Source organism: Hyaena hyaena, unplaced genomic scaffold (assembly GCF_003009895.1).
Source record: "Hyaena hyaena isolate Hyena2069 unplaced genomic scaffold, ASM300989v1 scaffold_46, whole genome shotgun sequence".
NCBI lineage: Eukaryota > Metazoa > Chordata > Mammalia > Carnivora > Hyaenidae > Hyaena > Hyaena hyaena.
In genome coordinates, this window is record NW_024080678.1 from 4,346,276 (window position 1) to 4,373,370 (window position 27,095).

The 27,095-nt window shown below is 44.2% G+C and overlaps 1 protein-coding gene across 4 annotated transcripts in view; it reads right to left on the bottom strand.

Moving 5' to 3' along the window:
* TCP11L2 (t-complex 11 like 2) overlaps positions 1-24,070 on the bottom strand; it is a 39,070-nt gene extending 15,000 nt beyond the window's left edge. Inside the window, exons 1-8 of one of the 4 annotated variants that reach the window (XM_039230466.1) lie at positions 23,935-24,070; positions 22,616-22,789; positions 15,655-15,750; positions 15,255-15,446; positions 10,901-11,036; positions 6,957-7,077; positions 5,212-5,432; positions 2,737-2,873 (exon numbers count right to left, since the gene is read on the bottom strand). In XM_039230466.1, coding sequence (XP_039086397.1) covers positions 2,737-2,873; positions 5,212-5,432; positions 6,957-7,077; positions 10,901-11,036; positions 15,255-15,411 — 772 coding nt within the window. In that variant the 5' untranslated portion in view covers positions 15,412-15,446; positions 15,655-15,750; positions 22,616-22,789; positions 23,935-24,070. Of the gene's footprint in view, positions 1-584; positions 754-2,736; positions 2,874-5,211; positions 5,433-6,956; positions 7,078-10,900; positions 11,037-15,254; positions 15,447-15,654; positions 15,751-22,615; positions 22,790-23,934 lie in introns of those variants that run through there. The other 3 variants (XM_039230467.1, XM_039230465.1, XM_039230464.1) reach the window with 3 other exon arrangements.
* Positions 24,071-27,095: the final 3,025 nt, after the last annotated feature.

Below are 27,095 nucleotides of genomic sequence, written 5' to 3' on the forward strand. Positions count from 1 at the left end.
GCCCCAAGGACGGCCCATTTTAAAGCACAAATGAACAGTTCTGATGATGGAGCTGGGAACTTTCCCTTACTTTTTTCTGCCCAGATTCCTGATGCTCTCTGGGTTTCTGGCCTTGCTCAGGCTCAGGTATTTTAGCTTTTTGTGAACTGACTCCATCCTTCCATTCACTTCCTTTTTTTGCTGAATCAGCCAGAGTTAGTGTTTGTTGCTTGCCATACAACCCCATTGATATAACACAAAAGTGAAAAATCCAAAGCAAGCAGCCAAAGCAGCAGCTTGGTTGAATCTTGGCTTGGATGTGGGAGGCCTGGCTCCCAGTCCTGGCTGCACTACTCGTTAGGAGTTCTTGCGTTTGGGCAGCCACTGCCGAACATCAGTTTGCTCATCTTTGGAATGTTCCGTTAGTAGTTCCGGAATGCCTCGTGTGCCAGGCAAAGACAGTTACAATGCAGTTTCATGGGTTTTTGAAAAATAGTTATGTCCCACAGGAGTTTTGAAAGAATCACATGAAATGAAGTTCTATGAGAATATTTGATCAGATATAAGATATTATCTAAATAAATAAAAATCTTTTCTTGCTGAGTGTCTTAGAATTACCTGTGGCCTGGCCCCCTCGGGGTAGTCTGTTACTCTTTCCACAGGTAATTGAGTTGTTGGACCTGAGGTGGTGATCTTGTTGATGTTACATGTGCCCAATCAGTGCCTAAGGCTTTCTTGGGTGTACGTTACATCAGGCAATTACATAAATTCTCCCTGTTGGCAAAGTAAAATCTTTTCTGGAATCAATTCAGAAATCTAGAGTACTCCTCTGTATTAATTTTCCAATACTTATTTTATAAAAATCACGTACACACAAAAACCCAACTCTTTTGTCCTTCTGCATGTTCCTGTGAGGCTCTTATTTTGATATTAGGGCACAGTGGCCGACTTTTGGCAGAGTGACTTGAGGATATAATTAACAGCTGACATACATGCCGCTTCCTGGACTCTTGATTTCTCTGGGAACATATTTAGAGTTGGGAAATAATGACCTATATGCACAACTGGAGATATTCTATTCTTAAATCTCTGGAAATATCCAAGTCAATGTGAAAAGTATAAATGCAGGTCACGAAGCTTGAGTTTTAAGGACAGAAACAAATCATTTAAGACGAGCAAAATGGTCATTCAACCCAATATTAAGGAATTCGCTCCAAATGACAAGCTAGCTTGAGTCAGGACATGGAGACATTTGCACACGTGTGTACACACACGTGTACAAAGGCACACAAATGAAACCAACCAATAAAACGCTGGAAAGGAAAACCCTGCTATGAACATAGTTACTGTAGTTCAGGTTTCAGATTCGGGTTCTCTGCAGGGTTCTGTTTCCACTAATCTCTCTCCCTTTAGAGCTAAAACAATACAGCCCTGAAGTCACAGAATTTTTGTTGTGGAAGGACCCTTGGAAGTCACCTGAAATCATATGGGGCCAGGCCACAGGTAATTTCTAAGATACTCAGCAAGAAAAGGTTTTTATTTATTTAGATAATATCTTATATCTGATCAAATAGTCTCATAGAACTTCATTTCATGTGATTCCAAGGTGACTTCCAAGGGTCCTTCCACAACAAGAGTCATATCCACCACCCAATGCCAGCACCCCCTGCTAGAGACCCCCCCACAGACGGTCAGTATCTTATTTGAAGAGAGACAGTGTTATGAGGCAGTTGAGCGTATAAGCTTTGGGGCAGGGACATGTCTGGGTCATCCAGGCTTCAGCAGCAACCTCGGGCAAGAACCTTAACCTCAATTTCTTCATTTATAAACAGTGAGTGATAATAGTACCAGTTTCATAGAGCTATTGTGAGGCTTGAGTGGGCTAATCAGAGTGTTGGGCACACAGTAAGGACTCAGCATATAATAAGTGCTCAACAAAATGAAAGCACACAGTAAGGACTCAGCATATAGTAAGTGCTCAACAAAATGATAGGTGGCACTGAGTACTGTTAGTAATAGAGAGGCCCATTCCAAATTTAAAACAGCTGTAGCTACTATAAATGTCAAAACTCTCATTTCCTAGCAAGGCTCTGTATGACCTGCCTTTGTCTACCTCTCGGCCTCGTCTCCTCCCACTCTCTCCCTGCCTGCTCTACTCCGGCCACACTGTCTGGGGTGTGTCTGTCCAACCTCATGCACACGCTTCTGCTTCAGCGCCTTTGTCCTTGCAGCTCCCTGTGGCTGGAATGTTCTTCTCTCACACCTTCATATGCCCCTTCCTCTTCCCTTTGCAAACTCTGCTTTCTTCCTTCTTAAAGAGATCTTTCCAGTTCACCTTGTCCTAAAAAACACCACTCCCCCCACGCCTGCCCCATTGCCGTCTGCCCTTTTCCTATTGCTTTTCTTCACAGCACTTAACACATCTGACAATACATGTTTGTTTGCCTGTCATGCCTCTTAGAATGTCAGCTCTGCAGGGGTCACAGCACTGTTTTCCTCACGTCAGTATCCACGGCAACTAAGCAGTGTCTGTCGGGGGCACAGCAAGTGCTCAATAAATATATATATTTTTTAATGTATGAAGAAATGAATAGTGCTTGGCCCAGTTCTTGGGACACAGCAAACAGCCATAACTTTGTGATCGAGTTTAGAAGTTAAAAAAAAAGTCAAAATTCTTTAGTGACACTCCTTAAGGTACCAAAATATAACATCTTATTTCCGCTTAGTTTCAATATGTACACATTATATTGTACTTACTCGGAGTTTCTTCCAAAATTTCTTGGAACTTGGTTCTCTCATAATCCACCAACTGGCGTTGAAGATGTGGTCTAAGACTCCTAATTGTAAAATTGACCATGTCCATTTTCATGAGGTCCAGAACATGAAATATTTGTCTAAAAGTTGTAGAGTTAAAATAGTTAGAGAGGTGATTAAGAAATTAAGCTGAGGGGCACCTGGGTGGCTCAGTCGGTTAAGCGTCCGACTTCAGCTCAGGTCATGATCTCATGATTTGTGGGTTCAAGCTCCGCATCAGGCTCTGTGCTGACAGCAAGCTCAGAGCCTGAGGCCTGTTTCGGGTTCTGTGTCTCCCTCTCTCTCTGACCCTCCCCTGCTTGTGCCGTCTCTCTCTCTCTCAGAAATAAATTAAAAAAACATTAAAAATAAAAAGAAAGAAATTAAGCTGAAATTCATTAACTGTGATTTATTTTACAGGTTGGAAAATATAAACAGCCCCCAAATGGTTTTCAAATTCCAACTGCCACTGGCAAGGTACACATGCATTCTAAATGTATTCTTCATAGACCTCAAGAGTATTTGCTTTAGCAAATACAATATCTCCACCTGATCCATTACACCCAGCAGGAAACTGGTAGTCACTAAGAAGCATAAACAATGAGACAAAGATTCAAGAAGGAATTTGCATTGGAAAGCCCTAAAATTTTAAGGAGTCTGTACATAGTGTACTTGGTTTCTACTCCTAAGGGGGGGGGGGGGGGGGGGGGGGGGGGGGGAGGGAAAAGAAGAAAAAGAACAGGGAAGCAAGGAACGGGGAAAAAAATACTTCAGTTTCGAATTGGGCACACCTGGGCTCAAATGCAGCCTTGCAGCTGACCAGCTCTGTGGCCAGGCACAGGTTACTCAATCTCTCTGTGCAAGTTTCCTCACCTGTGCAAGAAGAGGCAAGACCAGTCTTGGAGGGAAGTTGTAGAGGGTCAATGAGAGAGTGAAGGCACAATGGAGGGAACAGTGGTACCCAGGGGGTGCTCAATATATGGCCAAGATGAAGAACACAGATCTGACACCACACATGGGTAAGAAGATGATTCAAAACATGGATTCTGCAACTGAAGAGTCACTGTATGCCAGAGCCGAAGACAACTCTATGGACACGTGCAGCCCATTTTACAGATGGGGAAAAGTGTGACTTTGAGAGGTTATCAACTTGCCCAAGTGAGTAAAGCAAGTTACCTGCTATATACAGACCAATTTCTTTCTCCCACCTTTCCAACACTAAAACTTAATTTTCACTGTGGCTGTATTCACAAAAAAGGAGGGGTTGGGGAGAAAAGTTTCTCTCATATGTGAAAACTATTACAGACTCCCCTTTCCTCTGGGATCACAAATAAGTTATTGTTTACACAGCCAGAATTAGATCCTTACAATTTTAAAGTGTACCTCATTTCCTCAGGGAAGCAGGGGCTGAGATGGTTAGCTGACCCACCAAGGGTCTGTGCTCTTTTTCCACAGTGTATATTTGAGGCTAGGGAAATGTATTTCCAGACAGCAACCAACTAGGTGCGACCCTGAGACTGGTTACAGTCAGTGGAATGTGTCTCTTCTGGGCTGAGGTGGTTAAACACTGGAGATGTCTTCCCCAGGATCTCTCTCCCTTTCACTAGCTGAATGTACAGGACTCCAAGGGCCTTGGGCAATGGTGGGGCCAAGGAAGGAGGGAGCCTGGGTCCCCAAATAACATGGGGAAGGCTGCCTGACCAAGAACCCCTGATTCAGACTGTGACATGAGTGAGAAACTTATACTGGTTAAATCACCCAGAACTGAGGGTGTATGTGTCATAGTAGCTACCATTACCCTAACTCATAAAGACGTCTTCCTGGATCCTTGACTGGATTAGGTCCTTCTGCTAGAAGCTCTATTAATCCCCAGTACATCCCCTCCCATAGCACATACCACGACTGCAATTCCTTGTTCAAGGTCTGTCTTCTCATTAGACTGTGAGCTCCCTGGGGTCAGAGGCTATATTTTTTTCCTCACTCCATCCCCAGGGCCCACCACACACCAACTAACAACTTCGTTAGGTCGTCCTGTCTGAAAACTCTATGTACGCAGTAAATGACTGACTTGCTCCTTGCTTCTCTGATTTTCTTCTAGGGTCAAGGATTCCTTTGGGAGACCAGTTATTATTCTGTGTTCCTCAATCCCCATCCCTTTTGAATGAACTCAAAGGTACTCTCAGAAAATGCAAGCAGTGAGTGCCTGGGTGGCTCAATCGGTTGAGCATCCGCCTTTGGCTCAAGTCATGATCTCACAGTTCGTGAGTTCGAGCCCCAGGTTGGGCTCCATGCTGATAACTCGTGAGCCTGGAGCCTGCTTCAGATTCTCTGTTTTCCCCTCCTTCTCCCCAGCTTGTGCTCTCTCTCTCTCTCTCTCTCAAAAATAAATAAATAGATGAACAAAAAAAGAAAGGAAATGCAAGCAGCAAAAGTGCTAACCTCAACACCTCCACGATGTCGTTGGTAACCTTCAGCTCTCTGATGTCATCATCTCGCACGGGAGCACAGAGCTTTCCCATTGTACTGATGACGTAGTTGGCCAGACCCTGAATGTCAACAGCACTGTGCTCAGCCTGCTGTCTAATTAGGTCTGTGTCTAAAACTTCACAGATCTGGTTGCGAAGCCGGTTGCTGCCAGGAGTCAGAAAAGAGAGGAGAATCTACACAGGAAAAGGAAAGAAAAGTCACTGGCATTCTTACATGAATAAGGGTTGTCATTTTTTATTTCAATGTCTAGATGACCAAGCTCTTTGTCCATATTTTAATGCCCTGAATGCCACCGAAGTTTACACTGACTGGTGGTGGGTCAGAGGAGCATTCCAGTGTTTCAACTCTACCTTCTGTATTAAAGAAGGTACCTACCACTACTCATGGGAAGTTACTGAAACTTTCAGAATAAGAGCAATTGGCAAGGAAGCAGTATTACTGGGATAACTTCAAAAAGTTTACAAATAAACCATGTAAAGAAAGAATAAGTTGCAGATCATGGCTCCAAAAGAAGACCAAATGGAGGGCATCTGGGTGGCTCAGTCTGTTAAGCGTCCAACTAACTTCAGCTCAGGTCATGATCTCACAGTTTGAGCCCTGCATCAGGCTCTGTGCTGACAGCTCAGAGCCTGGAACCTGCCTTGGATTCTGTGTCTCCCTCTCTCTGCGCCTCTCCCACTCGCTCTCTCTCTCTCTCTCAAAAATAAATAAACATTAAAAAAAAAAAATTAAAGAAGAGCAAATGGAAACACCCCAGGGACTACATTAGTATATTTTACACATAAAATATTTATTATATATCCTATAAGCAACCTATCCTGAGTATTCACCACACAGCAGACACTGTGATTGTACACACAGCACACGGTCAGGAGCTCAGGCTCTGAGCCAGAGTGTTTCAGTTCAAATCCCTCTCCACCCCTCAAAGTTGGGAAACCGTGGGAAAGTGAGGAAGCTCGGTTCCTTTTTATTCAGTAACAGTGGTAACTACCTCACAGCATTATGGTAACGATAAATGAATAATCCAGTGTATGGTATAGAGCAAGGGCTTTGTGAATGTTCATGAAAACTATCATGTCATATCATATCATATGTCATATCATATCATATCTTGGGACACTAAGACTTAAGGAGGGAAAAGCCATCGCTAAACCCAGTTTCTAGGTCCTGGTCTGTGCTCTTAACTGCTCTGACCACCACTCTGCGTGCTAAGCATTGCCCTGTGCTCCCTCCACTGCCTGAGCTCCCTTGCCTCCACCCCACCCCAGGAAGTGTAATTTGGAAAACACCCTTCCAGTGACCGGACTTACTCCAGTTTCCAAAAAGAATCTCCAACACTCGGGGTACCTGGGTAGCTCAGTTGGTTGAGCTTACGACTTTGGCTCAGGTCACGATCTCATGGTTCGTGGGTTTGAGCCCCGCATCAGGCTCTGTGCTGACAGCCAGCTCAGAGCCTGGAGCCTACTTCAGATTCTGTGTCTCCATCTCTCTCTGACCCTCCGCTGCTCACGCTGTCTCTCTCGCGCAAAAAGAAAGAAAGAAAGAAAGAGAGGGAGAGGGAGAGGGAGAGGGAGAGGGAGAGGGAGAAAGAAAGAAAGAAAGAAAGGGAGAAAGAAAATCTCCAACACTCTTTGGAGGACATGAAAATAGTCTTTAGGGGAAAAAACTACTCATTAATACAGACAGCATCAACTTACCTCTCTGATTTCTTCAAACAGTTTGATGGCATGTTCATACTCGGGAGGCTCCGCATTCAGTTCTGACTGCAAGACATCCCAGAAGGCCTGGTGGACAATGTGCTTCACTCGACTCGCCAAGCTGCAGGAAGGAAACAAGTGTTTTAAAAAATAAGCATTATTTTTCCTGATTATAAATGTGCTCATTGTAGAAATCTTATAAAATGCAGAAAGAAAACCCCCAGAGAATGAAAATCGCCCATAATCTCATTTCAATCTTTTAACATATTTCCTGTGTCCGATGCATGTTTTTACACAATTGAGAATCATCAATAGGTACATTATATACTTGTGTCATTTAATATTCTGTTCTTTTTTTTTAATATTTTTATTTACTTCTAGGAGAGAGAGAGAGAGAGAGTGTGAGCAGGGGAGGGTCAGAGAGAGAGGGAGATACAGACTCTGAAATAGGCTCCAGGCTCTGAGCTGGCCGTCAGCACAGAGCCCGACGCGGGGCCCGAACCCATGAACCGCGAGATCATGACCTAAGCGAAAGTTGGACGCTTAACCGACTAAGCCACCCAGGCGCCCCATTTAATATTCTGTTCTAAGAGTTTCCCCTAGACTCTAAAAATGCCTTCTTGCTATAGCTTTCAAGAAGTTCTTAAAATTCTATCTTTGGGAGAGGCCATAATTTACGCAGCTCCTCTTTAGATGTTTAGACGTGTTCTACATGTTTGGTTTGAGATGGCAACGTGGCTCTTTCCTCAATAGCTGGAGTTTCCTTGCACGGAATAGAACAGATTGGCCCCAAGGAAGTACGCATGGGAAAGGCTGCCACCCGCAGCCTAGATGTCCCATTCACAGCTAGCCAGACCAAGCTGCTGAAATAGAACCTTCCTAGGAAGAGCTCATGGGAGAAGAGATGGCCACTTGGTCTCCCCCCTAATGGCAGTGCCCTACAACAGATATACATTTAAGTACGCATCCCTCCTGAACTCCTACACCATTTGGCAACAGGTTTAAGAAAAGCACATATTTCCCTGCTCTGTACTTATGTGTCTCCTTTCGCTATAGGGGGCACACATCTCTCCCAGGCAGAGGCCGTAACTTCTCCTTCTAAGTACCTGCCACTGTACCTAGCACAGTACCTGGCATACAGTGAGCGTTTGATGAATGCATGGTAAACGAATTAATAATTTGATAGTTACATGCATCTCCTAATTTTTCTTTTTGGAGTATAAATAGCTAAACATACAATAATGCTATGAGAAATTGAAATTAGCTTTCTGAGCAGTGTAAGTTAAAACTGCTTCCATAACTGCAGATGCTATGGTCTACTCAGCAACTTTAAATGTTAACACTTATTCTCTTGCCTGACTAGGTTTACTCAACATAAATGCTATTTCCCATGTTGACCCCCCTGAGCAACTACAGAACAATAAGAAAGGCAAACACTGCTGGGATGGGCTTTCACTCGTGACTTTACAAGCCTTATGTATGTGGCTTGAATGGATCGACCAAGAATGAGCTATAACTTCATGGCTCCTGCAGGGACATCGGAGTTTAAATGAAAGGTTTCCTAAAGGCTGAAAGATACTTTTTAGCGTTTTAATTTTCTGGAGGATGGGCAGGGGGTGGGGGGGATGAGATCAATCACATCATTTACAAGCATTCTTACTAGGCATCAGAAATTAGACATATTTTGCCAAGTCTTTCCCCCCAAAGACAATATTTGGTAAAATTTGAGTCAGCCATATTCTAAAAAGTAACAACCGGGCCACTTGTGGAAAGTCATCTGAAAAATCAACAGCTCATAATATGCTATTTCATTTTTAAATAAAACTAACTGTCCTAAATTTGCATTTCGCTTTCCTTGCTTGCATTTTCCAGCTAAGGCAGGAAAGGAAGAAAAGAGCATTCCTATTTCTCATAGTATCATAATGCTTATATTCCAGGCGCTCGAATGCCCAGGAGCACGCATTTGTGTTTTAGTCCCCATCACATCCTTGGGGAATGTGAAACTCAGAAATGGTCTCAGCAGAGCCAGGATTCAAATCCAGAGTCTGTCTGATCCTAAACTGCATTTGCTCTGGTCTGTATTCATAACTTTTGAATTTAAAGCACAAATACTCCCACATTGTTAACTTCAAACACTCATTTTTATTAGTCAGTCAATAAATGTTTATACAGCATCCAACATGTACCTGGCCCTGTTTTAGGTGCTGTGGTTAGTGTAGTAAAAAAGAAAGCTGTCTGCTCTCAAAAAGCTTATTGTTAGCAGGGACAGAAAGATAAAAACAAAACACATTAAAAATGAATAAGGCAATTTTAGAACCGTGAGGAGGACAGAATAAGACAGTGTGGTACATAGTGATGGAGAAGGTGCTGACTTCACTGGGACGTTGAAGAATGCTTCTCTGGTACAGTGACCTTTGAGTTGAGACTTGAATCAGGAGAAAAAAAAAGCAGCTGGTGAAAATCTAGGGGACCACACTGAGAAAGAAGGAAGAAGAAGGACAGAGTCCCTGGGACGGGATTGAGCTGGTGTACTCGAGGTCAGCAAGGAAGCCAGTTTGGCGGATGTACAGCAAGCAGGAGGGACAGGAGTAAAAGACACGTATGGGCCTCACTGCCATACGACAGGGTTTGTAGTAGTTTGGGTTTCTTATTCTAAGTGTAATAGAAAGCCACTGAAGGATTTTAGGCTAAGAAATGACCTTCTCTGAGTAACTTTTAGAATGATCACTCCAGCTAGCGCATGAATGGAGAGGACGGACTAGGGGGCGCCAAGAATGGAGACAGGGCAACTCATTAGGACTGAAAGAGTTAGAGAATGACAGTGGCCTGGCCTAGGGGTGTAGCAGGAGAGCTGGTATGAAGGATCGTGGTGAAATGTAGTTACCATAGAAAACCAAACAGATATACCTGTTACCTATTTTGGCCAGTAATCTTAAAAAATATTAGTGATGATTATGAATAATATCCCCAGGAGCAGGAGGGCTACAATCTACATTTTAGAGAAGGAAAATTATGATGTTTGCTATTTTCTTGCTTTAAAACAAATAAGCATAAAAGCTCTAAACAGAATCAAATATATGCTGTCGTAATCGATTGAAGGAATGTCTCTGAATTTATAAATGATACTGTGAGGTTGAAGATTTACTGCCATTATTCATGAACTAACTTTGCATCTAAAGATGATTTACCTGTAGTTATGGCCTCAAGCCCTTTCTCTTCTTTGTCCCAGGGGTTTTAGGAGCCAACTAAGTCAGAGAGGCTGAGGTAGAATATAGGGTGTGGCTCTAAGTAGGGGTCCCTGGGTTTTGAGGAGGGAGCAGGGGCTGAGGTTAACCAGGGGTGCCCATGAGGTTGTGATTCCTACATCCAGATGCTTCTGGATCACCTGTTCTTTGCACTTTGGCAACTCAGCTACATTTATCTTTCACAACCTGAATATCAGGTTTTTTTAAAGTCAGTCTGCAAACATTTCTTGAGCATGTACTATATGTCACGCATTCTGCTAGGAAATAGGAATAGAGCAGCAAACTATATAGACATAGTTCCTCCATTGATGGCGTTTTGGTCACATGGGAGAGAAAGACACTGAACATAAAGTCTTCTTAACAAAGGGAGACAGCGGGGGCAACAGGAGTCTTTAGGAAGGGGATCTAATGTGGTCTAGTATGTTCAGGAGTGTCAGGAAAAGCTTTCCACAGGAAGTGACACACACAGTGAGCTCTAAAGATTATGGGTAACACGTACCCTAGAGGAATGGTTTTAAAAACAAGTATAAGACCTTGTTAGAGAACTAACCAATGTTTACTCCCAGTGGATATTTACAAGACTTCTAGGAATCAGTGTGAACGTGTGTACGTGTGTGTGTGTGTGTGTGTGTGTGTGTGTGTGTGAGCGAGTGTGTGAGAATCTGCAGCTCGGTTCACACGTAAGTGTCTCTGGGTTACCTGTTCTCAGGGAGGCCATCTTGTTTTAATTGAAAGTTCTCATTTACAGCAATTTCATGAGCAAGCGTCATGTTTGATAAGTTCCTTGTGGCAGCCATCACTTCATCAAATGTTACTACCCTGGGAGGGCTTGTTGCTGAAAGAAAAACAAAAAAATCCAGTTCATGTCACGGAGGAAAAGCTGTCATCCAATGAAGGCTCCAGATGCAACATACACATGCAGGGCCTTACAAGTAAGAAGACATACCAAACTGGGCAGATTCCTCTGCTTACTTACTACTTAAGACTTCAACAATAGAAGATCTCCTTTGATAGTTTCAGTTACTCTAATGATGAAAAATTCTCATATGTTTGAGAGACTATCTTATTAACAGAAGCAGTCTCTAGGCTCTGAGCTGTCCGCACAGAGCCCAACACGGGGCTCGAACCCACGAGCCGTGAGATCATGACCTGAGCTGAAGTCGGACGCTTAACCGACTGAGCCACCCAGGCGCCCCTGTAATTCATAGCTCATTAATTTAAGCACACTCAGAATAACACAACTGATTTCTTAGAACTATAACTTCTAAAAGGATAGGCAGTATAGCATAATGTTTGGGTTTGGTTCCAATTTTTGCCATTTGGTAGTTATCATTTGACTTTACTAAGGTATAACATACTACTTCATAGGGCTGCCTTGAAGTGATTAAATAAGATAATTTAAGTAAAGAAGAACATAGCAAGAACTCAATAAATGCAGATAATTAAAATTAATTGGGTAAACTTGATAATCTATTTTTCAGTCAGAAGTAGTAAATAATTATTCTGATTATTTCTAAAGATTATTCTAGAAAATTGTTCTAATAAATGTCTTTTAAAAATCACAATTGGGACTCTTCAATTAATAAAAAATCATTACCTCAAACAACAGTACTGACTGGCAAAATTTTGCTACCTAAAATAATTTTTAAAAGGAGAGGAGGAGAAAGAAGAAGACCATATGGAAGAGAGGGCGAAGAAGAGGGAAAAATGGTGATATAGGGAATTATTACAGTCCCTTGTCCAGATGCCTAGGTTCCCTGTTAGAGGCATCAACCCTATATATATAATATAAAAAAAATGGAAAAAGTGCAGAAAGGTGGGTGACTGCTATCGAGTTCTTTTCTCAATTCTCTGGCTTATTAAGAAACTTTTAAAAAATATCTGTACTCTGAGGTCCAATAATCCAATTATATCCAAAGGAATTCCTGGAAAGGCTTTATACAGCATAAAGCACTATTTGTAACAGAGCCCCCCCCCCAAAAAAAGAGAGAGGAAATTAACTAAATGTCCAATGACAAATCAATGGTTAAATAAATTAGTGGTATATTCATTTGATGAAGTAGTTTTAAAGGTTTTTTAACTATTTTTTTTTAATTTTAGAGACAGTAAGCAGAGGAGAGGGGCAGAGGGAGACAGAATTTAAGCAGTCTCCATGCTCAATGCTGAGCCCGACGTGGGGCTCAATCCCATGAACTGTGAGATCATGACCGGAGCTGAGATTAAGAGTCAGACGCTTAACTGACTGAGCCACCCAGGCGCCCTTAATGTTTTAAAAGTATATCCTCGTGGGTAAACATTTTCATTATAATTCTAAGTGAAAACAGTCTACACCTACATATACACATGTCAAAGTGAAAAATGAATGTGACAAAGTGCCGCCAGCTGTCACCTTTGGGTGACACTATACGCAAAATCTTTTCTCTGTACTCATGTATTTTCCTCATGTTTTAAAAATGAGATTGCACAACACATTCAATGCAATCCCAATCAAAACTGCACCAGCATACTTCTCAAAACTAGAACAGACTATCCTAAAATTTGTATGGGACCACAAAAGACCCTGAATAGCCAAAGTAATATTGAAGAAGAAAACCAAAACGGGAGGCATCACCATCCCAGACTTTAGCCTCTACTACAAAGCTGTCATCATCAAGACAGTATGGTATTGGCACAAAAACAGACACATAGACCAATGCAACAGAATTGAGAACTCAGAAGTGGACCCAAAAGTATACAGCCAACTAATCTTTGACAAAGCAGGAAAGAGTATTCAATGGAAAAAAGACAGCCTCTTTAACAGATGGTGCTGGGAGAACTAGACAGCAACATGCAGAAGAATGAAACTAGATCACTTTCTCATACCATACACAAAAATAAACTCAAAATGGATAAAGGACCTGAACGTGAGACAGGAAACCATCAAAACCCTAGAGGAGAAAGCAGGAAACAACCTCCTTGACCTCTACTGCAGCAATTTCTTACTTGACACATCCCCAAAAGCAAAAGAATCAAAAGCAAAAATAAACTATTGGGACCTCATCAAGATTAAAAGCTTCTGCATGGCAAAGGAAACAATCCATAAAACTAATAGGCAACCAACGAAATGGGAAAAGATAGTTGCCAATGACATATCAGATAAAGGGTTAATATCCAAAATCTATAAGGAACTCACCAAACTCCACACCCGAAAAACAAACAAACCAGTGAAGAAATGGGCAGAAGATATGAACAGACACTTCTCAAAAGAGGACATCCAGATGGTCTACAGACACATGAAACGATGCTCAGCATCCCTCCTCATCAGGGAAATACAAATCAAAACCACACTGAGATACCACCTCACGCCAGTCAGAGTGGCTAAAATGAGCAAATCAGAGAACTCTAGATGCTGGCGAGGATGTGGAGAAACGGGCACCCTCCTACACTGTTGGTGGGAATGTAAACTGGTACAGCCCCTCTGGAAAACAGTGTGGAGGTTCCTCAGGAAACTAACAATAGAACTCCCCTATGACCCAGCAATAGCACTGCTAGGAATTTACCCAAGGGATACAGAAATGCTGAGGCATAGGAGCACATGTACCCCAATGTTCATAGCAGCACTCTCAACAATAGCCAAAACATGGAAAGAGCCTAAGTGTCCATCAACGGACGAATGGATCAAGAAGATGTGGTTTATCTATACGATGGAATACTACACGGCAATGAGAAAGAATGAAATCTGGCCATGTGTGGCAACATGGATGGAACTTGAGGGTGTTATGCTGAGCGAAATAAGTCAGGCAGAGAAGGACAAATATCATGTTTGCACGTATAGGAGGATTAGGAGAAACTTAACGGACGACCATGGGGGAGAAGAAGGGCGGAAATGGTGGGGGAAAGGGAGAGAGGCAAACCATGAGAGACTCTTGAATGCTGAGAACAAACTGAAGACTGATGGGTGTGGGGGGGAGAGGGGAGATGGGCATGGAGGAGGGCACTTGTGGGGATGAGCACTGGGTGTTATATGAAAACCAACTTGACAATAAACTATTTGTAAAAAAAAAAAAAAAAAGTAAAAAAGTAAAAATAAATAAAAATAAAAATGAGATTGCACAAATTTAAATACTTAAATGAACAAACTTTTTGAAGTGGGGATTTGATTATATTAAACACCAGTTGTTTCTTTCTGCATTTCCTTTGTTTAAGGTGCTACATTTCCTATACAAAATGTCAATTAAAAAACTAAAAAAAGGGGTGCCTGGGTGGCTCAGTCAGTTAGGTGTCCGACTTCGGCTCAGGTCATGATCTCGCAGTTCATGGGTTCAAGCCCTGCGTTGGGCTCTTTGCTGACAGCTCAGAGCCTGGAGCCTGTATCAGATTCTGTGTCTCCCTCTCTCTCTCTACCCCTCCCCAACTTGCACTCTGCGTCTCTCTGTCTCAAAAATAAATAAACTATAAAAAAATTTTTTTAATAAAAAGCTAAAAAAGAAAAAAACACTTGCTTGACAACCTTTAGGTTTCACACACAATAAAGGAAAAAGACGTCTCTCTCACTATGGCCACTTTCTAAACTCTTTCTTCTGCCCCTAGTGTAGTAATTCTCCTCGCGAGCACTTTTCTGGGGCGATTTGCACAACAGTTTTTGAAATCAGCAGGAAACCTTTTAGATTATTTCACTTCCTGCCTGACCCTTGAATTGGGGCATGTTTCCTTTCATTTAAATGGGCAATGATCAGAGAAGACCAATTTGAATTTATCCTTGAATGTGGCCCAAGAAGTGATCTCAAGAGGGAGTGGCTTTCTACTGCTTAAGAGAAAAGACAGGTGGGGTTTATGGACCTGATTTATAGACAAACCAAAGCAGATCAGGGATGGTAATGAAAATAAAAATGGTCAGGTTGTAAACTTCAGTGGCTCCTTTCTCCTGCCTTTGCAGTGCTATTACGGTATGTCTAGAAAGGGGGGGGGGTGTCTGTACTCTGCTCTCATTATGAGTTTTAAAATCTAACACACATGTCTAGAACCACCGCCTCTCCACCCCTAGGCCCTGCCCCCCCAGCCTCCCTCAGCTTACAAGCAGGAGAGCTGGATTTGCTGGAAGAGTCGCTTGTGAAACTCTGCCTGGAGCACTCAGAGTCACTGAGTGAAGCCATGCTTTCGGAAAACCGGGAAGAGTCTGAATCGCTTGGCTGGTCCTCACCCACACATTGCTTCTCACCATTGAAGGGCATCTTGTGTCACTCGAGTGTGGGTACAAAGACAGCACCTGCGTAGACAAACAGACCCTGTGTCAATGCTCTGTGGTATTTCCACTGGCATCACAGATGCTTCTTCCAGCGTAGACGGCTTTGCCCACACGTGTCACAGCTCTGGAAAGCCCCAGAAGATAACCTCACCTTTCCCATAGCAGCCCGGCCAGGACACCAAGCCCGCCTTCCGGAAAAGGGACCCCATGGCCCAGAGTGGGAACTTACTCAAGACGTATGCAGTGTGAACGTGGAGCAGCTCTCAGCAAGAACAGATCCTTTAGAAGTGTACAGAAGACACACGGTCTCTCTCTTCCTGGGCTGCTAAAACATGAAAAGTCAAGAGTATAAGAGGATGGGGCACTGGGGCCAGACCACCTAAGTTAGAGGCTGGTGCTGTCTTTTGCCATGTGACCTTGGGGAAGTCACTTACCCACCTACCTAGTGACTAAAACTGGGCTGAAAGACTGAACTTACAGGGTTCAGTTCTGAATATTAAATAGGGTTAATCTTTTTTTTAATAGTTTATTGTCAAGTTGGTTTCCATATAACACCCAATGCTCATCCCCACAAGTGCCCTCCTCCATGCCCATCACCCCCCTCCTCCTCCCCCCATACCCATCAGTCCTCAGTTTGTTCTCAACATTGAAGAGTCTCTAAAGTACTTAGCATGGCACTCAAATTTTAGCTATTATTATCGTTCCTATGGCTTTGTTTTAAATAAAATATTTCTGAAATCAGCCTCTTTGGTTCCTTGTGAGCCCCTTGGGGAAAGGAGAAGACTAAAGTCTCTGGTTGGCAAGTCTGCATGTTCTCCATTTTTCCACAGACTGCCATCGTATAAAGACTAAAGCCTGACCCTGGGTCTACATTTGACTGCTGACTAAGGATCCACTACCATCAAAGATTCTGGTTCACAGGTCAGGGGAACAGACTGAGGGACAAGGGGACTTATGATAAAACCAGTCCCTTGACTCTGTCTACATCCAGTGCTGTTCTGGGACATCAGATTGCTTCCCAGGTAAGGGCAGGGTACTTGGGCCCAGTCACCCTCTAGAAAGAAGATCCTGGGCACATGGGATGACCCGGCCTTAGCCCAGCAGCCTCAGCTAAGGCCCAGGAGGGAGCTGGCTCTGGTATGTGTGGTGTTAGCTGACACAGAGAAGAAACCTGGGCCCGAGGAGGAAGGCACCTCAAATCCTGAATAGACAATGACGATAGTAAGGGTTCACGGAGTTTCTTTAAACCTGAACCAGCCCGTGCAATGAGGGATACAGAGCTCTGAAAGCTGCAAGAACTTGGGACCATGGCTACACATAATATGTGTGGACATCCTGAGCAGTTTCCTCAGTGATTCCTTATGTATTTATTGAGTGTCTACTGTGCAGCAGCACCGGGAAAGGTAACAGTGAATGAAAGAGACAGGGTCCTACTCTCCCGGCTCTCAAGTCCAGTCACCTACAACTGTGTGTGCTGGAGGCTCGAACACAAGAAAAGGGGAAACAAGACACTGCTGAAGAAGCATGAGGAGAGGCTGCATGGGACTGTGGGGGAATCTAGCCTTCGTTGAAAAACATGGTGCCATTTTTTTTTTTTTTTTTTTTTATCCCTTAGGTGGTAACAGAGACAGGGATGAACCTGAGAGGGACTTACTAAAGGTCAAACGTCCAAGGGCACTTGCCCCTGGCCTCACCTAAACAACCTTCTTCAGTCCTGCCAGTTGTAAAAGTGCGCCCTTGTTTGACCCACCACTTTCACAAGCAGAAGAGCGCTCATCGGAGGCTGCCTGTGCAAGGAGTTGAGTGAAGCCGCCAGGAAGCTACCATGTAGAGACAGTTGCCTTATCCTACGGTCCCAATGCCAACTACCATAAACATAGGCTGTAAGACAGCCTGGACCTTTGCATCTCCAGTGGGGAGATAACCTCCTTTACCAGATGCAAACTAGATTCTACTTGAGCTGTTTTTTTTTTAATGTTTATTTTTGACAGAGAGAGGGAGAGAGAAAAAGAGACACAGGGAGAGGGAGACAGGATCAAAGTAGGCTCTGTGCTGAGAGCAGAGAGCCCAATGCAGGGCTCAAGCTCACAGACTGTGAGATCATGACCTGAGCAGAAGTCGGATGCTTAACCAACTGAGCTACCCAGGCGCCCCATTTCTACTTGAGCTTTAATTCCCATCTGCTGGGGGGAAGGGAATAGAGCACAGCAGCAAAGGGTCTCCCCTAACTCTTTCACTTGCACCACACCCCAATCCTAAATGGGATTCTTTCCCTTCTGTCTACATTTCTCCCTGTCTCTGCCAATATTTTATGTCTCATTGATGGCCTTTCTTGAAAACGCTACCTTCCTCAGGAAGCCTTTAACCTCTGGCCAGAGTGAATGACAGACACTCCTCTTTGTACGTCTGCAGCACATGTCCTGTATCTCCACCACAGAGCTGGGTCCCTTGTACAGTTATTTTCCTCCCATGGCTACTTCTGACTCTCCTTACTAAGGCAGGGACTGTGTCTCGTCCATCGCCAGTGGCAAGTGTGTGACAAGTATTCATTTGGTGTCAGCTGAATCGGAATCATTGAATCCCATCTGGTACAGCTTCAACCAGAACATTTGCAAACTGATATCACTACACCCTTGCAGGCCTGGTACTGCCAAAGTTCAAGCACGGGGGCAGGGAACCTACCACCTAAACCTACTTTAGTAGGTTTCAGACTCAATATTCCCTGGTACTGGTCACACTCTTATTTATTTTGGTTTCCATTTTATTATTTTTTCAGTTATCCCACCATAACAACTGCATTCTGTATGCTCTGCTCTTAATTTTTCTTCACTTTGGCTGTTTTTCCAAGTAAAGGTGAATAAAAGCTTTCATCCATTGGAATTTATGAACTAGGTTAATAGTTATAACTGTCCATTTCAGTTTTCTACTCCAGCCGAACGGCACACTTTGTAAGTTCCTTAATGGTGTTTAACGAGGCAGCAAAGTAAAAGAGTTAAAATTAAAAAGATGTAGGTTAGGAGTTAGAAGTCTAGAGTCTGAGGCTTGAGCCTGTCAGTAATTTGCTGTGTGGCTTCATGCACATCACATCGGCTCTCTTCCCCTAATTTTTCTGAGCAGGTTGGGCTGGCTATATGGCCCCTTTCGACTAGGAATTGCTAAAATGCTATAAACCCAGAGTTCCATGAGGCTTCACTAGAAGTTCTGAGAAATTAAGTGTGCTTACGGCAGACATACTTAATGTGCAACTGTGCTTCCGTCCAACAATTCACTGGAGTTTCTGGCATGGGGGATGCACCAGAAAACATAAAGGCTTCAAAATGTTTAGAAACTCTTGTTTGGCTGGTAGCGGCCTCCACAGCACAAATGGGCTTTAGTGCATCCAAGGAGAAACTTTTCTTTGAAGCCCAAATGTCCATTATTATTCTATAAGGAAACTACTGTTTGCTCGAGGCATACTAATAACACCAAATGCATAGGGCTGGTGTGAGACTTCATTTAGTCAGCATATGTAGAGTGCTTGGAACAGAGTCTGACACGAAGAAAACTGGATACAGATGATGGCTATTATTAGCATCATTTGCATTTTTTTCTTGTTACTGTCATCATCATTTCAGGAATTAAAAACTACTCTAGAGGGGAGAACTGTTTTATCCCATGATGATAAAAGCAGATTCCCCTACCCATAAATAAGACTGCTGCTTAACCTAGGACAGACCTCTTGCACTTGTCTGAAATATAAAAGCTAAAAGCAAACGGCCCATCCCACTGTAAATGGTCTTCTTCAAGTTCCTTCACATCTGTTCTTACTTTTCTTGGTCTCTGGTTTCCATATAAGTCATCTGGGGACAAAGCTGCTTGACTCAAAAGGCCTTGAGGGTAATTAGACTGCTTTAAAAACTGTTTTGGATTCTCAGGACAGTGATAATAAAACCAGTCTATTTCTTTAAGAGAGGTAATGCCTCTCATACCGACAGACAGATCTACTTAAACTTCACCACTGGCAATTACAATCAAACCACACAACTTTTCAGAAACACCACATCTCATCCTCTGGAGGACTTACTCAACGGGCCAAAGGTAAAGTCACAGGTGAAAACAGCATATAACTCCAAGCAAGGCCTCCAACACTACAGTGGGTCACCATCAAGGAGAATAATCACATTTTTCATTGCATTGTTCTTCATTTAATAATAATAAATTCAATATTATAGAATTCCTCCCAAGACCAATGACTGGGTTGCAGCAGATACTTAAATATTTATTGATGAATTAATGGCAATATGACCACTGACATTTTACAGAGGAGGGAATGGGAACAAGTACCTGAAGAAATTAGTCCTATGTCCCACCACAGAGGGAGGTGAAAGGGGTTGATTCCTTAGTCTGTCCCATGCTACCAACATTACTTCTTTATTTCCTTTTTGTGGCAAACTCATCTGCAAATGGTCCTGCACGGGTCCAGGATTATGAAGACCCACCAGTGACAACACACATGTCCATGTCCAAGCAGTTAAGAACACTGGCTCTGGAGTCAGGTGGACTGGGTTCTTGACCCTGACTCTTGACCTAGACTACTGACTGGAGAGAGGGAACTTCAGTTTGCCATTTGCAAAATGGGGATAATAATAGATCTATCTCGTAGAATTGCTGTGAAGATTAACTGAAATAGTGTATGTCAAGTACTTGAGCTCCTAGTAAGTTCTTGACAGCCAACTGTTATTTCATTGTTACTAAAAGAGATTATGATTTCCAAACATGTCAATATTATAAAAACAAAGAAAGGCTGAGGACATGTTACAGATGAAAAGAGACTTGACAACTGAGTATAACAGATGATCCCACGCTGGCTCCTGTACAGAGGGGGGAAAAATGCTATTACTGGGTCAAATGACAGCATGGTAACAATACTTGAAACTACTGTCTGTGTGACAATGTTAAATTTACTAAAGTCGATAAATGTACTGTGATTATATATGTAGGAATTAAGGGCCATGATGTATGCAACTTTCAACTAATTTAACGAGAGGGAAAAAGAGAAAACAATAAAGCACATGGAACAAAATGTTAAAGGTGAATATGAGTAAAAGATAGACGATAGGGAGTTCTTTGTATGGCTTTTACAACTTTTTCTGTAAGTTTGAAATTATTTCCAAGCAGAAGATGAAAAGAGAAGCACTAAACCAAAACTTCAAGTCTAATTTGGGACAGTCCGGGCTCCTGGAGTTTTTAGATTTTGATTGTTCCACTGCTGGGATAACTTAGATACCACTCTATCACAAAACCTCTTCTAGATAGTCAGACTTGTCCCAATGTCCTTCTTGAACAGTGCCTAGAGGATAAAACAGGAAATAGGCCAGAGCCCTTCAGAAGAGGCAAATCATCCCTTTTAAGTGCTCATCTCCAGGTGGTTTCTCTTTTCTTAAGAAGTTTCTTGGCAATGGTTTATACTCCTCTGTGATCGGGCTTCTGCCTCCCCCGCCCCCTCCTTCCGTATCACTCTCCCCCTAACCCGTCCTGCCACAGACACAATGGCTTTCTTCAGGTTCCTCAGACCTGCCAAACTCCCCATTCTGGAACACTTGCACCTGCTATTCTCTCCCCAACCCCTCCAGCACGTTCTTCTCCCTGAGCTCCACATGATTGGCTCCTTGTTGTCATTCAGATTTGAAATTGAATGCTACAACTTCAAAGTGACTTTCCCTGATATCCCCACTCCATCTAAATCAGCCAACTAGAGCCAGGAACACTGCCTGGGATAGTGGGGGAGCTCAAAAAATACCGCTTAAGAACAAATTAGGCCACACCGCTATTCATATTACAATTTCGGTTTTTCTTCCCTTCTGCCTCACTCACACTGCTCATGATACGATTATGCAGTCACTTAAAGTACTATAGTTGCTGTTTACATAACTGGCTCCCCACTAAATTTTAAGCTGCTTATAGGAAGGGCTATGCCTTCCCTTTCCAATTCCCAGTGCCTAACTCAACATATTTCCCAGGTACCAGTAATTCAAACTAGCAAAGACTTACAGGGCCAGAGCTTAAAGAAACATTTACATTGTGCCTTTCCATTCTCTGAATGCTCACTGATAGCAAATAATAACAATCAGAGCTAATAGTTATTGGGTGCTTATTATGTCCCAGTCCCCATAAGCATTTTAAGTGTTTTAGCTCCTTGAGTCTTCATTATAACCTTGCTAGCTAAGGTATTGCTATTATTCCCATTTTGTATATGAGAACCTGAGGCTCAGAGAAGTTAAATTACTTGCTCTAAGGTTCATAGCAGTGGCAGAGGCACAACTCAAATCGAGGCCATGGATACCTAAAGCCTATACTTTCTACCACCCTAGGATAGCTGGAGAAAATTTAGTGTGCTTTTCATTCTTTCCGCTCTCAGTCTGCCAAATCGATCTACCCAACACCATGTGGATACTGACATATGTGGTAATGAGGTGACCTTATCCCGGGGTGGCTGCTCAAAGTGCTATACCGTGAAGGGCGTCAATTGTCCAAAATAATTCTCAAATACTCCACTAAAGGAAAATCTGCTATCAGGGAGCCATTCTTTAAGTGCTGCAAAATCCCTAGTTAAAACCCAAGTATCATCACAAGTCTTAACTGCTTACAACTAGTATCAAAAACATTTTTAGGTGAACTGTTCAGGTTTTCCAGCAGTGCCCTAAATGAGGAATAGAATCCATCCAGTTAAGGTGGTTGGTGGAAATGAGAAATTTCACGAAATAGCTAACGAATGTCATCCTTGAAGGCCAGATCAAGATCAGATGCACAAGACAAGCATTCACATATGTGTAGTAAAGGGAAAGGAGTCAGAGGAATAAGACTGGGCTCTGCAGATGGAAAAAGATCATAGATGGTGTGGAACATCTCCATCTCCTACAAAATGCTGCTTTAGAACCAGGCCCAGACAGCAGCGCTGAAAAGTTATTCATATGCAGCAAGGCATAAACCACAGAGCAGAGAGATAGGTTCCTGCTCCATTCAGCTAGAGAATACTGGTCTTCAAAAACCAGAGCCAACAAAGAGCTAGATAAAAGCCAACAAGCCAGTCATTGTCTAAGAAAACAGATGTTCACGCAACACATAACATTACAGCATCAGAGAGAAGGATTTCTAGGCACTTTTCACACTTGGAAACACTTCTCACACCCCTGGCTGGCCTGTTTTAGTACCTGTGATTCCTCCTCTGGGGGCCTCAACCCCTCACAAAATGGCATTGAAGCTGCTTCCATACGTGACTGGGTATCTTCAGCCCTGGGCCACTGCATGTGAGGAAACCTCCACCCGCTGCCAGAGTGATGTATGAAATCCCTGGAGGCAAGAGGGAAAGGCAGGCAGGGAGCCTCCTAAAGGGTGAACCACGGAGATAACCTGATTACGGTTTGCAGGTAGCAAAGAGCAAGGTCACTGGCTGGGCTGGAGACCATGGGACCCGCAGGGATCTTGGGGGCTGAGGGCCCCACTGGGGACAAGGACAACTTGTCTGGTTTCTCAAGGTTAAAGTCACAGGGCAACCACCTAAGACAATTATTTCCCAAACTTCAGTCATTTGGGTACCACTGTTGACACCTGTTTCCACATCTCTACCCTAATTTGTCAATCACCTCTCTCGACTAGATTTTTGCATTTAAATACCTTTATTTTAAAAGGAAACTTTAGATCGTTGCGAAATCGCTCCTTTAATGGAACAGCTTTTCCTAATACTAACGAAAACACGTAACCATGTTCGTCCACGTGCCACCTCCAATCCGCGCTGTTCCCCCAACGGGTGCCACCCAGAGGAGCAGTTTTGGGAAGCACAAGCCATCCCCGAGAGGCCAGCGGTTCGAGCCCGGACCTGACTGGCATCTCCCGCCTCTTCCCCCTAACCGACGGTAGAGGGACGCCCCAGGAGTCTGCAGAGCCCCCAAGCCGAGTCTTCCAGCCACCCCTCCCCTCCAGCAGCACGTTTCCTGTCAAAACAAACCCTTGGGGGAGGGGACGGCGGAGGCTGAGCAGAGTGCCTGGGAAACCCCGGCAACAAACCCCAAACACACGCTTCGGGCCGCGCCCTGCCCCCACCGCGACCTGGCTCGCCCACCCTAGACGGGCTGCGGGGTCCCAAGCAAGGGGGATCCCCTCCCGGGGCCCGGATGGTGGGAAGCCGTTCGCAGAGCAGTCGCTGGCACCGGTCCAGCAGGATGTAAACAACGGCCAAGCGACCGCGACCCCGCCGCCTCCGGGACCCGAAGCCCGCTGCCACCCTGACACCCGCCGCGGCCACTCAGTGCCCGCGCCCCGCTCCCACGCGGGACGGCGGTTCGAGGTCAAACAAGAAGATGGGGGGAGGAAGAAGCAGGGCTTTAACGCCCCCTGGGACCCGAGTCCCAGGACAGAGCTCCGAGGTGGGTTGGGGGAGGCCCTCGGCTGCCCTGGGGCGAGATGTCCCCGTCTGCCCACCCAGGCTCGGGACCTCAGAAACCGCTACCCCTTCCCCGGGATAGATACGCACCAGGTCTGGCGCGGAGACAGGCGGAGGAGAAAGGCGGCTGAGTGAGCCTGTGTCAGCGGTCTCTGGGTGTCCCCTCACGAACACTGCTCAAACACCTCAAAAACTCGCTCACCAGTCCAACAACCCCCAACCTCCCTGTCCCGGCTCTACCTCCCCGCCCCCCCACGCAGTATTTAAAGGGCCGGGAGGGACTTTGAAGAGGCAGCCTCGGAGTAGCAGTGTAACTGACGAGAGGGGGACGACGGACCACGGGAGAGGAGAAATCCAGGTCACCTCAGGCTCTGATAGCAGAGTTCTGACACATATGACTTACTACGGTATATTTTTCCTCATGTTCGGATGAAAGAGCCGAGGAGAGCTTGGATTGACAGTGCTTTGTATGCCAAAGGAAACGGCTCCCCCCCGCCGCGGGCTTCGAGTGGTGCAGTCCGGAGACCTGCTAGGGGCGGGGAGAAAAGTGTTTACGGAACTGGGGCAGCCGAGCCACTGGGAGCTCCCGGCGTTGGGGGCGGGGCTGTCGGGAGCTGGGGGCGGGGCGGAGACGGGGGGCCCGGGGCGGGGCGGGGCGGGGCATTGGGGGCGGGGCGAGGCTGCGCGCTGCTCTACTCGTGGCTCCTCCCCTGAAGCTCAGGACTGTTTTGGGGTCCTGGGCGCCTGGATAATGGTACAAGCTACCCCTCACGGGTGGAACTTGTACTCGAACACCCCTCATCTGGACTGGGCGATCTAAATTGGGTGCCCGCCATCACGCCTTCAGCGCACACACAACCCAATAGACAACAGGGCAAACGCGTTCCCACGCGCGTCAGCAACCAACCGTGTCACCTACGTTTGTGTCTGGACCTCCACATAAACACCGGCGCAGATTTGCATATGGTTGGACAGAAAGATTAGCTTCTGGGAGTCACACCCCATCCAGGCTCTCTGAAGACGTGTAAACTTCGTGTGCATGCAAAAGATAAAGCATCTCACTTCCTCTAGAGTTCTTGGCCGCACCTCTCTGTTTCACACCGCTTAATGTAAATAAGCAGTCCCAGGGTGGGCGCTGTTCAATACTTCCGGGTGTGCTTCAGGATGTAAAGAAACAACCTTCTCCCAACCAGAGGCATAAAAACCACTGTGTCTTCTGTAAATTGGCAACACTTGAGAGATAGTATCATGCAGTGAATTTTGCATAGGCTGAAGTATTTCAATTTCGTACTGAAATCATGTCCGAATTGTGGAGGCAAAACTGAACCAGACAGGCAATGTTTTAAAGGAGGATAGAAAGCCAGTTATCCTTGGGGCTCCTGGCTAAGTCAGGCTAAGGCTAAGCGGCTAAGCTCTGACTCTTGATTTTGGCTCAGGTCGTGATCTCAGCAGATTGAGCCCAGAGACCAGCTCTGTGCTGACAGCAAGGAGCCTGTTTGGGATTCTCTCTCTTCTCCTCCTGCCCCCCAAATAAACAAACTGCTTCGATTCTCTCTCCCTTGCTCTCTGCCCTTCCCCCTCTTTGCCAAAAATAAACAGATAAATGTTTAAAAAAAAAAAAAAAGCCAGTTATCCTAGATGGAATTATTCAGTGTTACAACATGATCTAGTTTTGGGTTCAACCCTGGCTCTGACTTAACTACTCATGAGATCTTGGTCAACGGATAACAATGATAACTATCTCATTGGGTTATGGTGAGGATGGAATGAGATATAGCATGTGAAGTGCTTAGAGCGGTACACGGTAAGCTCTAGTCAGTGTTAGTTACTGAAACTATTAGGCAAATCACTCTGAACAAACTTGGCTGATCTTTGTATTTGTGTCTCCTTATGCCACTCTCTCCTCCCTTCTTCTAAAATATACAGCTTGATACAAACCAAGAGATTAAGGCGAAAATGCTATTGCCACCCATAGATTCATTCTTGTGAACATGCTCTTGTTTGTATTGTTTGTTGGAATCAGCAGTCAGGATTAACAGAAGCCTCTAATTTCAATTCTTGCCAAATAGCAATCACCACCCTAAAAATTCCACAATAGATTAACTAAAAACATCTCCTGAACTTTTGGACTCTGTGACAATGACACATTGCAGTTTTGCTTCTTTTGTTAGCTTTACAGGCACTTGTTGAGTGTTGTTTTTGTGTTTTTACATAACTTGGAGCAGGTGAGCATGAGTCAGGAAAGTTGTCCAGTCTACCTGGGTGACCAGCTGCCTGACTCTAGGCTTGGCACTTCTTTTAAAGCTCAAATACATAACTCTCAAAGCCACAAGGAAGCAATTTTTTGTCCAAGCAGATGAGTCAAGTTTCAGCATGCGCCGGAGTGAGAACCTTAAGGGGGAGAGGGAGGGGTAACCTCAGAGACCCAAGCTCAGAGAGGAAATATCCTGGAAACACAATCCACTGTTACTTTGACGTTAAATAAGTTGCTATCTGGAAACCTATACCTCGCCAACTGCCCTCCGTCTGGCTTGTCTTTTTCAAAAGACACTTTGAAAAAAATATAGTACTACAAAATATTAGGCAGTTCCCTTAAAAAAATGAGCCTTATATCACATTCTTGCTCAGAGAGCTCAGACAGTCATGGAATAAAATCCTCTTTGCTTAGATTATGTTCATGACCTTCTGGGAAGAAAGGTCTAAAAGGCAACCTCTTTAGTAAGATTTTTATTTTCACACCTGAGTTTTCTAACATTCATTTTTGAACCACTTAGAAAATTCATAGTAATGCAGTTGGTTTACCACCTACAAATTACACAACAGTCTAAATCTGTTCTGTTGCCTTTGGCACATGACTAAGGGCTGATCAAAATTATTGCTGGATGAAGACATAGAAATACTCATTTTCTTTTTACACATCTTACATCTGAGGTTTAGATTATAATGAGTCCTTAAAAAATCAGAAAATCTCCAAATGCAATTTTAATATGGACTTGCAACGTCTCAACCATTTAACTTGTACGGTGGGCTGCATCTTGTGCTGACTGAGCATAACGTAAATTCAACTATATGTGCTCAGATAGGATAGGGTGCAGAGGGCAAGACAGAATAATTTAAACACTGGCAGTGATCTTGCCATTTGTTCTCTCCATGGAGTTTTTAGGCTTCTCTTCCTGAGTTGATCTCAGTTTCCAAGCTTCTCATTAGGTTCCAAGCTTCTGACACAGGGCTGGCTTCCTGGGTGTCTCAAA